At 46.7% G+C, this 12,305-nt stretch overlaps 1 protein-coding gene across 1 annotated transcript in view; it reads left to right on the top strand.

Annotated features, from left to right (window-relative positions):
- Positions 1-12,305, top strand: part of FRMPD3 (FERM and PDZ domain containing 3) — a 59,019-nt gene that overhangs the window by 16,169 nt on the left and 30,545 nt on the right. The window contains exons 4-7 of the mRNA XM_069464041.1: positions 1,332-1,436; positions 5,570-5,677; positions 8,128-8,259; positions 9,716-9,835. Coding sequence (XP_069320142.1) covers positions 1,332-1,436; positions 5,570-5,677; positions 8,128-8,259; positions 9,716-9,835 — 465 coding nt within the window. The remainder of the gene's footprint in view (positions 1-1,331; positions 1,437-5,569; positions 5,678-8,127; positions 8,260-9,715; positions 9,836-12,305) is intronic.

The raw sequence follows: 12,305 nt of genomic DNA, 5'->3' as shown, positions 1-12,305 counted from the left end.
ACTCATTCTCTTGTGTGGTCTCTTGCCCTGCCTTATTTTTCCTCGCAGTCCTTAATTGCTACCTAAAATATATTTGTTTATTGTCTGTCTGCCCCTGCTAGAAAGGACACTCCATGAAGCCAAGGAGTTTTGCTGTCTTGTTCACTGCTCTATCCCCCATCACCTGGAACAGTGCCTGGCATATAGTAGGCTCCCCTCAATTTGTCAAATGAGTGAATAAGTGCCCCCAAAGACGTGAGGATGCCCCTCAGCTTGGCTCCTGAATTTCCTGGCTGCTAGGCTGTATGGAGCTCAGCAGGGGCTTGGAATCCAAGGAGCACCCAGGAAAGGCTTAGTTTCTAGTGATTGCTAATCATGCTTCCTGCTGAATTTGTGGGCAACATTTTTGTTTTTATTTTTTCAAGACAGGATCTTGCTCTGTCACCCCACTTAGAATGCAGTGGCATCATCATAGCTCACTGCAACCTCAAACTTCTGGGCTCAAGCGAGCCTCCTGCATCAGTCTCCCAAGTAGCTGGGACTACAGGCACGCACCAACACGCCTGGCTAATTTTTATATTTTTTGTTTTATAGAAATGGGGTCTCCCTCTTTCTCAGGCTGGTCTCAAACTCCTGGCCTCAAGCAATCCTCCTGCCTCGGCCTCCCAAAGTGCTAGGATTATAGGCACGATGAGATACTGGGCCTGGCCTGTGGGCAACGTTTTAAGAACTAAAGAACCTAGCTGATTATTTGGGCATTTCTTACAGAATTGGATAAACAAAGTGGTGCAGAGCCCAGAACTAGAAAGCCAGAGGACCTGGATTAAAGTTCCCATGTCTCTATTCCTGAATAGTGAAGCAACTGTAGGTAAATCATGTTCATGTGCTAGGTCTCCTTTCTCCCACATCTAAAATAATAACTGTTATGTGCCTTCTTTTTAGGAGCAGGGCATATCTGTGAGATAAGACCATTTCTGTAAATTCTTTGGGATGCTTATATTCAGATGTAATAAAAACCACCATTTAGATATATCTCACATTAAGAAAACCAAATATATAAAAATTCAATATATGTCATTACTAAAGATTTTTTTGCAAACTCTCCTAGTCATAGAGCATTAATAATAGGATTCCATTTACTTCAATTCATGCCCAACTTTTTCAGAACACACCAGTCGTATTAGGAAGCACTTAGCATTGCCTTATACCAACTAGGCAATCAATACTCACTTATTGACTCCTTAATCAGTAAGGCAAAGTGTACCTGTACTGGGACATCTTAACTCTGACATGACAATGGTCAGGTTTTCCCCATGGATGCACAACTCACCAGCTCTCTGTTCTTTTTTCAGTCCCCCAAATCTGCCTTCATCAGTGCTGCGAAGAAGGCCAAGCTGAGGTCCAACCCTGTGAAGGTTCGATTTTCCAAGCAGGTGGCAGTTGGAAAAACACATGCAGTAAGTGCAGCTTTGGCTCTCTCCACTCAGACCTTGGCCAGAATCATCCTGGCTGTTGAGGTCTCCCTCTGGGGTTACTCATGGTGCACAGTGGCGTTCCGAATGGGTGGGGGTGGGAGGGTCCTGGTGCTGTGGGTGGGGCGGGGGTAGTGAGGGAAGAGGAGCACGTGAGATCCAGAAAGGCCCTGGGCATTGAGAGGAGAAGGAATACTATCAGTTCAACCAGGATCCTCCTGGTCCTTAGAGAAATTTCCATCCCTGACACAGTAGCTTACACCCAGAGCAAGTGCTCCATAAGCATCTTTTGGCTACTTGATAGAAGCAGGAAGGAAGTGATGGTTTTCTGAAGTTCCAGGAAACGAGTGGCTACTGTAATCGAGCTCTCTTCACATTTAAGTGATCCTGCAACCCCATATCTTGACTGGAGAAGACTACAGTGATGGGTGAATCTGCCTAGGGCAAATGATACAGACTCTCATTGAAGCACCAAGTTTTTATTAGGCACCTACTGTTTTCCCAGTGCTAGAGGGGAGGCAAAATAAATACCTGTTCCTTGCTACAGGGTACCTCTCAGCGATGTTGCGGGGTACCAGTGGTTCAGATCGAGACAATATAGAATCCATCACTGGGTGGTGTGGTTTTGAGGAGCAGGCAATGTTTGACAGCCCATGCCATGCAGCTAACAATGTTGTGGGGGGGGGGGGGGTCCTGGCCAGTCGTAGTCTTTCTCAGTGCTTTGTGGGGTTTACATTCAGCAAGCTGTCTGCTCCAGATGTGCAAATAAGAAGATGTGGGTGGACAGCAGAAAGATGTGTGCTGAGCAGTCATGGGTTCCGGCCCAGAGTCCCCCAGGAATCTGCAGGAGTTGCTGACATCCCTGTGGGGGTGGAGGGGATAGCTGGAATGAACAGGCACTTGTGTGCTTTTGCAGGCTGTGGCAGGCACGGCCGTCAGGGGGGCCCTTGGCATTTACGTACTGAGGCACAGCTGCAGTTGTTGAGAGAAGCTAGCAGGCCCAGATTGAGCAGGGAAATCAGCAGGATGCCAGGCACTTCTGTAGTTCTTTGAGGCAGAGTCATTCAGAAGAAGGGATGGAGAACACAGGTGTCTTCCATCTCTATTTCCCTGACTCTCATCCCCAAGCTCAGCCCATGCCCTCCTCCTTCTCTGTATGGAAGGCTGGCAAGCCCAAGAACTATAGGACCCCACTGGGCAAGCTGTCTGAATCACTGGTGGCTGGGATCCATGTCAATCGTAGCAGAAAAGGTTGAAAAGAAGCGGGGGTGGTGAGCAGAGAGGAAAGGGAGCAGTATGGAGTCCATGCAGATCAGGGTGAAGCAGACCCTGAATTCCAAGTCACCAAAGGGGACGTTTGTGTCCTGAGCCCTTGAAAAGCCAGAGGACATATGACTTGAATTTGGGAAGTATGTACAGGTGCATCCTATCCCATCCCAACATTGCAGAGTAATCAATGAAGGCCTGGCCACCCAGTGAGGAACTCCCTCCCCTCCCCTCCCCTCCCCTCTCTTCATCTCTCTTCCACTCTCCCTTCTCCACTCTCTCCTTCCTCCACCATGGCTCCCCTCTCCATACATCACAGCTGGGCCACAGGCAGAATCAAGCTATCACTGCAGTCTAATCTGAACACAAATGCCCCAGAGGAGGTAGGACCCACCCAGAGTTGCTTCTCTTTCTCCTGGTCAGGCCACCAGGCATGGTACAAGGCTCTTGTCTGGGAGAGAGACAGACATCAATCTTCCAACTCTCACTGTGCTCAGGAAATTACCTGATGTTACAACAGCACCTCTGCTGCCAGCGTGGACCATAGCAGCCTCATAATTGGTGAGGACCTGCGGGCCTCCAGGCCCAGGTGACTCCGGGCTGTCCTATCATCCCTTTCGCTTTGTGTTCCAAGGCTTTATTAAGCAGCCAGAGCAAAAATAAATCCTGTGGGCGTTCCTTGCCAACTCTATTTTTAAGCAAAATCAATTAAGTAATTATCTGAGTCCAACCCAGTGTGCTAAATAAAACTTGCCACCACTGCACGTCATCAGCCTGGGGATCCAGGGCCTCTGGGCTTAGCAGGAGCGAGGTATCTCAGGATCAGGGAGAGGACCAGGGAGTCACACTCTTTCAACTTTATATCCCATCACTTCCCACCTTGGCTTGACCCCAGCCAAGTCTGACTCCTGACTCTTCACCACCAGCAACTATACCCCAATCCAGGAGGGACTTGCTTGTTCCTATTTCCATGCTTTGTCCCTGATCTGTGACAGTCCCTAAATCTGGACTGTTCTTTGCTGGCTTCTCTAATAATCCACATCCACCGTCTCCTTCAAAATCAAAATCTAATTTGCCTTGTCTAGGAAACTTTAGCTGTCTTGTACCTGTTGGTTTGGTTTTCTAATGTGTGTGTATGTCAGGTCACTATGACATGAGTGCAAGACTGGGCTTGAGTTCTCTATTTCTGCTGTAGCCCTCATGGGGACTTAGTAGCTCTCATGGGGACTTAGCACAGTGCTGGGTGTACAGTAGAGGCTCAACAAATGCCCAGAATTAAGGATTCTGGCCATCTATGTAGCTTTCTAGTTCCTGTAGAACTAATGGTGTCAACCCAGGGAAATGTAATCATTCAAGTAAGTACATACTAAGCACCTGCTGCTCATTCATCAGCAGCCATTTATTGAGCACCAGCTATGTGCCAGGAACTCAGTTTAGTATTGGTACTACGAAGATCAATAGGACATGGTTAGGGCCGGGCATGGTGGCTCACGCCTGTAATCCTAGCACTCTGGGAGGCCGAGGTGGGAGGATCGCTCGAGGTCAGGAGTTCGAGACCAGCCTGAGCAAGAGCGAGACCTCGTCTCTACTAAAAATAGAAAGAAATTATCTGGACAGCTAAAAATATATATAGAAAAAAAATTAGCTGGGCATGGTGGCACATGCCTGTAGTCCCAGCTACTCAGGAGGCTGAGGCAGAAGGATTGCTTGAGCCCAGGAGTTTGAGGTTGCTGTGAGCTAGGCTGACGCCACAGCACTCTAGCCCGGGCAACAGAGCAAGACTCTGTCTCAAAAAAAAAAAAAAAAATAGGACATGGTTATTGTGCTCTGAGTTCACCATTTGATTCTGAAAGACAAATATTCTTCAAAAATATGGTAAGAGCACTGTGAGAGGTTTGTATAAATTGCTATAAGAATGCATGGGAAAACCAGGTCCATGTGTCTGACAATCAAGTGGGATTTTGAAGGACGAATAGGAGTTTGCCAAGGAGTAAAAAAGAAAGGCAGAGGAAATAGTCTTTATTAATGAATTTTTACTGAGAACTTAACATGCACGACTCTATAAATCAAGAAATCTCTGAGCCAGGAAAACTTTTGCTAAGGAGTTGTCAGGTGCTCAGAAAGAGGCCTTACCAGTGATCCTTAGTCAGGATTGGTACTGCTCATGTCTAGAGACCTTTTGGAAATGCCTGAGGGTGTTTTGGATCATCCCAAAGATTTGGTGTGCTACTAGCATTCTATGTCTTAGGATCAGAGATGCTAAGTGTCCTGCAGGGAGTGGGACAGTCCCTGAATGATGAAGACTTGTCAGAGGTATGAAGGCATGAAAGAGGCGTGGGAACTGGAAATGGCAAGATATGATTCCGGAGAGGTAGGCAAGGGCCAGGTCACAAAGGGCCTAGGATGCCATGAGGGAGGGGGAATGGCAGAGCAAAGGCATCAATGAGGAAGTGATCTTGGCTTGCAAAAGGCCTGGTGGGAAAGGACGTATTGGAGGTTAAAATCAGATGAGTGAGGTGTGCTCTGAAGGAGGCCCTTCATCAGCCCTTCAGGGGGTGTGTGATGGTCTCTGTAGGCCAAGCACTGCTCTAAGCTGGGGCGATTTGAACCACAGTGGGTGCACCATGATTTTAAATGAAGAGCGAATTTTTGACATGGCCCAGTGTCTTCTTGGGGAATTTGGTTCTGGTCCCCATGTAGCATTATTATGGATCTGCCCTTTGTCTCTTTGTTCTCCTGCATCTTTGGCTCCCTGTCCCTTTCACTTTTTCTCTCTTCCTTTCCACACTCTTCCTCTTGCTTCCCTCCTCCTCAATAAGCCTCTCTCCTTGTTCTTTTCTGCTTGTTCACAGAAAATGATGAAGAAGGAAGCTCTCCTCCTTATCCCCAACGTCCTGAAGGTTTTCTTAGAAAATGGGCAGATCAAGTCATTCACATTTGATGGCCGGACCACTGTTAAGGTACATACAGAGTCTCCTCTCCCAGGCCAGCATTGACCCCTCCAGAGTACACACGGCTGTTTGTCCCGTGTTCCTCTGAGTCTACACATGGCTGCTTGCTGCCAGAGCAAGAAGGCCGTTACCTCCCAATGCTCGTGAACACAAGGCTGCAAAAACACAGTCCTCAGATGAGGACGGTGGTGGAAAGCTGCATGCCCAACTGTGTGCTAGTCACTGTTAAAACTGTGTGTGCACACATGTGGGCACATGGGTGCACATGCACTTGTGAACTGTTTTGTATTCATATTACATAGGGTCCTTCATGAACTTAGGAACTAAGGAGTGTGAAGATCATTAAACCATTTATAATAAACAAAAGTAATTTATATTGATACAATGACATCTACACAGAAATAAATAAACACAATGTCTTGAGAGATTAGCTTAGCCAGGCCTTCCTTTTTAAATAACAACCAGATCTTAAGCACTGAACCAAGATTTGAAAAGTCCAGCCACAGCCCCTTTGACTGTTCTTTTCTCAGGAAGAACAGTTACTGAGCTGTGATTCTTAAAAGCTCAGCCTGGCATCTGAAAGTCGTAGTGATTCTCTTAGTCCTGAGGAGTAGAGGTGATGATACAATTAACCCCCCAGATCCACTCTGCTCTGGGACAGAAATATCCATTCCTGCTTCTTCTGGACTCTCTCCAGAAAGACAGTGGGTGTTTTGGGTCATCCCAATGATTTGGTGTCTCAGAGTCAGAGATGCTAAGTGTTCTGCAGGGAGCAGGGCAGCCTCTGAATGATAAAGAATTGTCCTGCCCAAAGTGCCAGTAGCACCCTCGTTGCAATACACTGTGACTAAACCATGTTGATTGAACCAAGAATTTCTTTGGAAGGCTTGGGCCTGGGTGGGTCCCCTAGGGGACCTAGGATGTTCTCCTTAGGGTGCCATGGGATGGTCTCTTGGTTATTGAAGGTCTCAGGCTATGGGAAGGGGCATTGAAACAGAACAAGGCTACCCAAGGGGTGTCCAAATGTCCCTCCTCCAGATGTGGATACCTCTATGTCAGAATCCTCCTCACTGTTTATTCATGGACTGGTCTGTCCACTGTAGATTCTGTCCCCACACTGGACTGTTTACTGCCCTCTCTTTCCCCTTGGAGGCTTCTCCTAGATTCTCTCACTTGATGTCATCACTGCCAATTGTGGCTTCCAGGTAGCCCCAGCCTTCTAGGACAGCAGTGTTCCCCTCTCTTGTGATCTCTCTCTGACTTCAGGAAGGGTGTGCTGGCTATTTATTGGGACTTTGACAGGCTGCCAAGCCACTTGTCCCAGAGAGGTACCTGGGTGAATTGACAGCCTGGCACAGGGGCTGTTACACTTGTAACACCAGTTGGCAATCACTGGCTTGGCTGTCCACAATCCCAATGCAGCCGAATTGCAAAGAAAACCTCATCTGTCCCTGACAGAGCTCCAGCAACACTGGCGCCTCTGTGACTACTTGGATAACACAAAGAGATGCTCTCAAGTATTCACCAATTTCCAGCCTAACATTTGAATGGCTGAACGTCTTTCAGTGTTCACTGGGGGCTTGTTTGGCAACCCTGGTTGTAAAGGAGTTTCACACTCCCAAGCCTGCTTCTTTCCAGCCTTTGGGGGCTGAGAGATGCGGACTCCATGAACACACACACACTGGATCCCAGTGTATAAGCCAAAGTCACAGCAAATAGGTGACAGAAGTCTCAAAACTGACATTTGGGCAGCCCCCACCAATATGTTTCCAGACACCCTAATATTAAAAGTGGGGCAGCAGAGCAGATGGAGCGAAGAAGTAGTCAGATTTATGACTGTACACAAGATACATGACATAGTTCTTCTGCATGGATACATTTTTCAAGTTGCTAAATTGATCGTCTATGAAAGCCAGATACGGTCACAAGTGAACATTTTGCCAGTAACTCAAGTCATTTGACTTAGATTATGAATCCAGAAATAGTACACTTTTTAATCATATCAATGTAGCTTTTGCTTTTGTTAATTGCTAAGTAAATTGTTGACAGACAAACCTGAATGGACGTTCTGACTTACAAGAAAAGGTGAGGGAAGAACCAACACAGTGCCTGGCACTTAGTAAACATTCAGGAAATAATTTGTGGAATGGAAGGAGAGAAGGAGGGAAGGAGAGACATGACCTTCTTTTGCCATATGCCTGGCCAGGTGGAATTCAGAAACCCCTTCCTCTATCCTCTGCACCTTTGGTGTTCCCAGGGCCCAGGCCTCCGAGCAGCACTTACGGGTCACTTTACTCATCCTGAAGCACAGTGTTGGGGCTGCCGTAAAGGCTGGTATCTCAGGCCTTCTCCCCAGGACTGTCTTTCTTGTTGTTCAATTCCCCCCTCCCATGTTTGGTGCTTAGAATAGCTTAGAGCCAGAACAGATCTCCCTCTCAAGGCTCTTTTCTCTTCCACAGGATGTGATGGTAACATTACAGGACCGTCTTTCCCTGAGGTACATTGAGCACTTTGCTCTTGTCCTTGAGTATGCTGGGCCAGAACAGAATCACAAGTTTCTGCTTCTCCAGGACAAGCAGCCCCTAGCTTATGTAAGTAACTCCTTTTTCCTGGCTTGGTAGCTTTGTGTGCGGCCTCTAGTATAAAAGGGGACCTAAGGCACTCCCTATCTGGAAACATAATGATAAGCTCAGACAGCTCCCAAAAGTCACAGTTCTCACCCAAAGCTGATACCACCCACCTCCAGAGGGCTTTTGACAATGCCTTTTGTGACCTGAGAAGGGCATGAAGATTATTAGTCTCAGTGTCTAGTGGGAAGAGTGTGGGGCAGGAAATCACTGCAGGGCATCCAGAATGCTGAGTTCCAGAGCAGTGGCAAGTCTCTTGTGTCCTGCAAACCCCACCTGCTAAATTTTTCTGCTTCCAGGGAGGAAATTTGACCTTTTGAATGAAGGCTGTAATACAGAAGGGTCAGGGAATGTAATCTAGTGCGAGTAGGACTAGTGGGAGTTAGGAATGGGCTGAGTAGGGCCAAGAACAGGCAGCATGCCACCCACATCACCTTCCAAGGTGGAGTGGGCAAAACTGTCTGGTCTTCCTGGCCCTCCCCATATGGAAGAAGGCTGAGAAAATCCAGGATTGTTGGACAGCATTTCACTAACGGTGAAGCACCAAGAAGTGTCAGAAAGGCAACCAGTCAATATTCCCAGGTAGGGTGGGACAGAGTTGAATAGGAACAGTTGGAAAGAAATATCTTTCAGAGCCTACATGGAAGCCAAATAAAAACCAATATCAGACATACACACAAAAAAAATGAAAGCTAAAAGGATTTTTGGAAAGAAAGATTCTTCAAGTTTAGTTCTCAGCCAAATGCAATCCAGAAACTCCCAGGTGGGAAGGAAAGGTAGTGGGTGCCCTCCTTGGAGGGAGGCCTAAGTGCCTCCCTAGCTCCTGTGCAGCCCTTTGAATACAATTGGTCTCTTGTTCCAAATAGGGTTTTAAACTTTTTTATTATGAAATATTTCAAACATACACAAAAGTAGAAGGAATATAGTATAATGAATCCTATTACCCATCCCCAGCTTTGACAATTACCAATATATTGCCAACTTGTTTCATCTATATTTTGACGTGGGATTTTCAATCTTTGATTTGGCTTCATAATCAGCAACTTCCTCTGCTCGAGGCTGAGCTCTTCTGCAAGGTAAAGGCTTGAGTTCCACAGCAAGAAGAGAGTCTGAGAAATTCCAGGAGCCTTCTCTTTCTACCTAGTGTCTTGGGCCTTAGATCCAATTGTTGATAAAGGTCATGTCCTGGATAAGTGATTTTAAAAGTCTTGTTACTTTGGGTCAGAAGTGTGGAAAAGACCTGGGTCCTCATCACTTTCCTCTAAGGGGAATTGAAATCAGCCCAGTGGGAGACAGAATGGGAAACAACAGCCTGGCTCTGCCCCAAGCCCCAACTTAAGGAGCCACTGAGCTGACTACCCACCACCCTGGCCATTGATTCCAGATTTCTTTTTCTCTCCTTTCTCATCCTGGGATTCAGGTGGTACAGCGGACACACTATCACGGAATGAAATGCCTCTTCCGAATAAGCTTCTTTCCCAAAGACCCTGTGGAGCTCCTGCGTCGGGATCCTGCTGCTTTCGAGTACCTATACATCCAGGTAGGGTCTGGCTTGGGGACATACAGACAGACCGACCAGTGGACAAACAAGCAGGCAGGCTGTTCTGCCATCACACTGCAGTCACTATGTAAGTTTTTCCAACCTCCGGGTATCTCTGAAGCTCCTTTCCATTTCTGCTACCATTGTAGCCCATGACCAAGTTGGTTAGCCTGGTGACCTGAGCTGGCTTTGGCTCAAAGTCGTATTTATTTGTCCACTCAGATCTCATCAGTTTTCAGGAACAAGTGACCCCAGTAATTCTGGCATCCTCACAGGATCCTAAGGCTTAACAAGCCCATGTGGGTTTCCAGGGGTCCCAACCCCTAATACCCAGCTCCAGTAAGGAAACGATTCCCAATTCAGTTCATCCAGAAACATTTACTGAACACATACTCTGGGCCAGGACTTACGCTAGCTACTGGCAATCAGAGGTGAACAAAGAGCTGTCCTGGCTCACTAGAGTGCATTTGTGCACAAATATGGATGACAGCAGCAGGGAGCAGTGTTAATGAGGGCATCCAGGAAGCATTTGTCCAACTCTACATGGGGGAGAGACAGTGAAGGCTTCACAGAGGAAGAGCATGATACATGCATGCTCTTAGCCTTGAAGGATGAACAGAGGTTTGCTGTGTAGAGTGATGGAGTGCAGGGGACATACTCTAAGCAAAGGGCCTTGCATTACAAAGGCATGGTGGCATAAAATATCATGGCATGGTGAGAGCACTGTAGTGATTTTTATTAAAATTATGGCAGGAGTAGAGATTGTTAGGTAAGGAGCAGTTGGAAGTGAAATTGGAGAGACAGGAAGCAGGTGGCGAAGGGCCTGGTAGGTCATGGCAAGCATAGGCTTTATGATTGAGGCCAGGCAGTGGTTCTCAAAGTGTGGTCCCTGGACCAGCAGCATCAGCATCAACTAGGAACTTACAGATGTAAATTCTTAGGCCCAAGACCAGTCCTACTGAATCAGAAACTCTGGAGGTGGAGCCCAGCTCTCTGTGTTTTACCAAGCCCTTCAGGGGACTCTGATGTCCAAAAGACTACTTTGAGAATCACTGTTTTAGGACAGTGATTCTTTTTTTTTTTTCTTTGACACAGAGTCTCACTCTATCAACTGAGCTGGAGTGCTGTGGCATCAGCCTAGCTCACTGCAACCTCACACTCCTGGGCTGAAGCGATCCTCCTGCTCAGCCTCCGGACTAGCTGGGACTGTAGGTGCCCGCCACCACACCCAGTTAATTTTTTCTATTTTTAGTAGAGACGGGGTCTCACTCTTGCTCAGGATGGTCTTGAACTCCTGAGCTCAGGTAATCCTCCTGCCTTGGCCTCCCAGAGTGCTAGGATTACAGGCGTGAGCCACCGCGCCCGGCCATAGGACAGTGATTCTTAACCCTAGCTGTATATTAAAATTATCTAGGAAGCTTCAGAAAAATATTCTCTGCCCCACCCGAGACCATTTAAGTCAAAATTTATAGGAGTAGGGTCCAAATACTGGTATTTTTTTTAATTCTTCAAGTGATTCTAATGTGCAGACAAGGTAAAGAAATTCTGCTGGAAGGTAGGAGCACAGAAATGATGAAAGGAGAATAGCCTGGTCAGGTGAACAATTTCAAAAGATCACTCAGTGCTGAGGAAGTACACCAGAACATTTCTCAGGGGTGTTGTTGTTGTTGTTGTTGTTGGGTTTTTTTGAGACAGGGTCTCACTCTATTGCCCAGGCTGGAGTGCGGTGGCATGACAGCTCACTGCAGCCTAGAACTCCTGGGCTCAAGTGATCCTCCTGCCTAAACCTCCTGAGTAGCTGGAACTACAGGCATATGCCACTGCGCCCAGCTAATTTTTAAATTTTTTGTAGAGACAGGTCCTCACTATGTTGGTCAGGCTGGTCTTGCACTTCTAGCCTCAAGCAATCCTCCCACCTCACCTCCCAAATTGCTAGGATTGCAGGCATGAGCTACTGTGCCCAGCAGGAACATTTCTCAAACAGCCTCAAGTTCCTTTACCAATCCTCTAGGGGATAACATGTTTTGGTTGCTCTATGAATTTTATAAGTCTGGTTCTCATTTGTTTGCCCTGAATTTTTTCATTTAAGTATCTTGGGAATTGCCTTGGTTCTAATATTTTAGAATTTAGGGACAAGACCGTGCCTACCCTATCTCTCCCCTTCATGATGATATGGACTTCTGCTGTATTCCTTCTTTTTTATATTTAACAGCTTTATGGAGGTCTAATTGACACACAACAAACTGTACATGTTTAAAGAACACAGTATGAGAGTTTTGTCTCAACATAGTATTCCAGGCAGAAAAAGAAAAAAAATTAAAAAACATAAAATAGTAAGTTTTGACATATATCACAATCAAAATATTGAACATATCCAACTCCCCCAAGTTTCCTCAGGCCCCTTTCTAATTCATCCATTCCAGCCCCAGGCAACCACTGACCTGCTTTCTATCACTCTAGATTAGTTTGC

Source organism: Eulemur rufifrons, chromosome 30, assembly GCF_041146395.1.
Source record: "Eulemur rufifrons isolate Redbay chromosome 30, OSU_ERuf_1, whole genome shotgun sequence".
NCBI classification, from domain to species: Eukaryota; Metazoa; Chordata; class Mammalia; order Primates; family Lemuridae; genus Eulemur; species Eulemur rufifrons.
The sequence above is the reverse complement of the archived record's forward strand: the minus strand, read 5'-3'. Positions and strand labels throughout refer to the sequence as shown.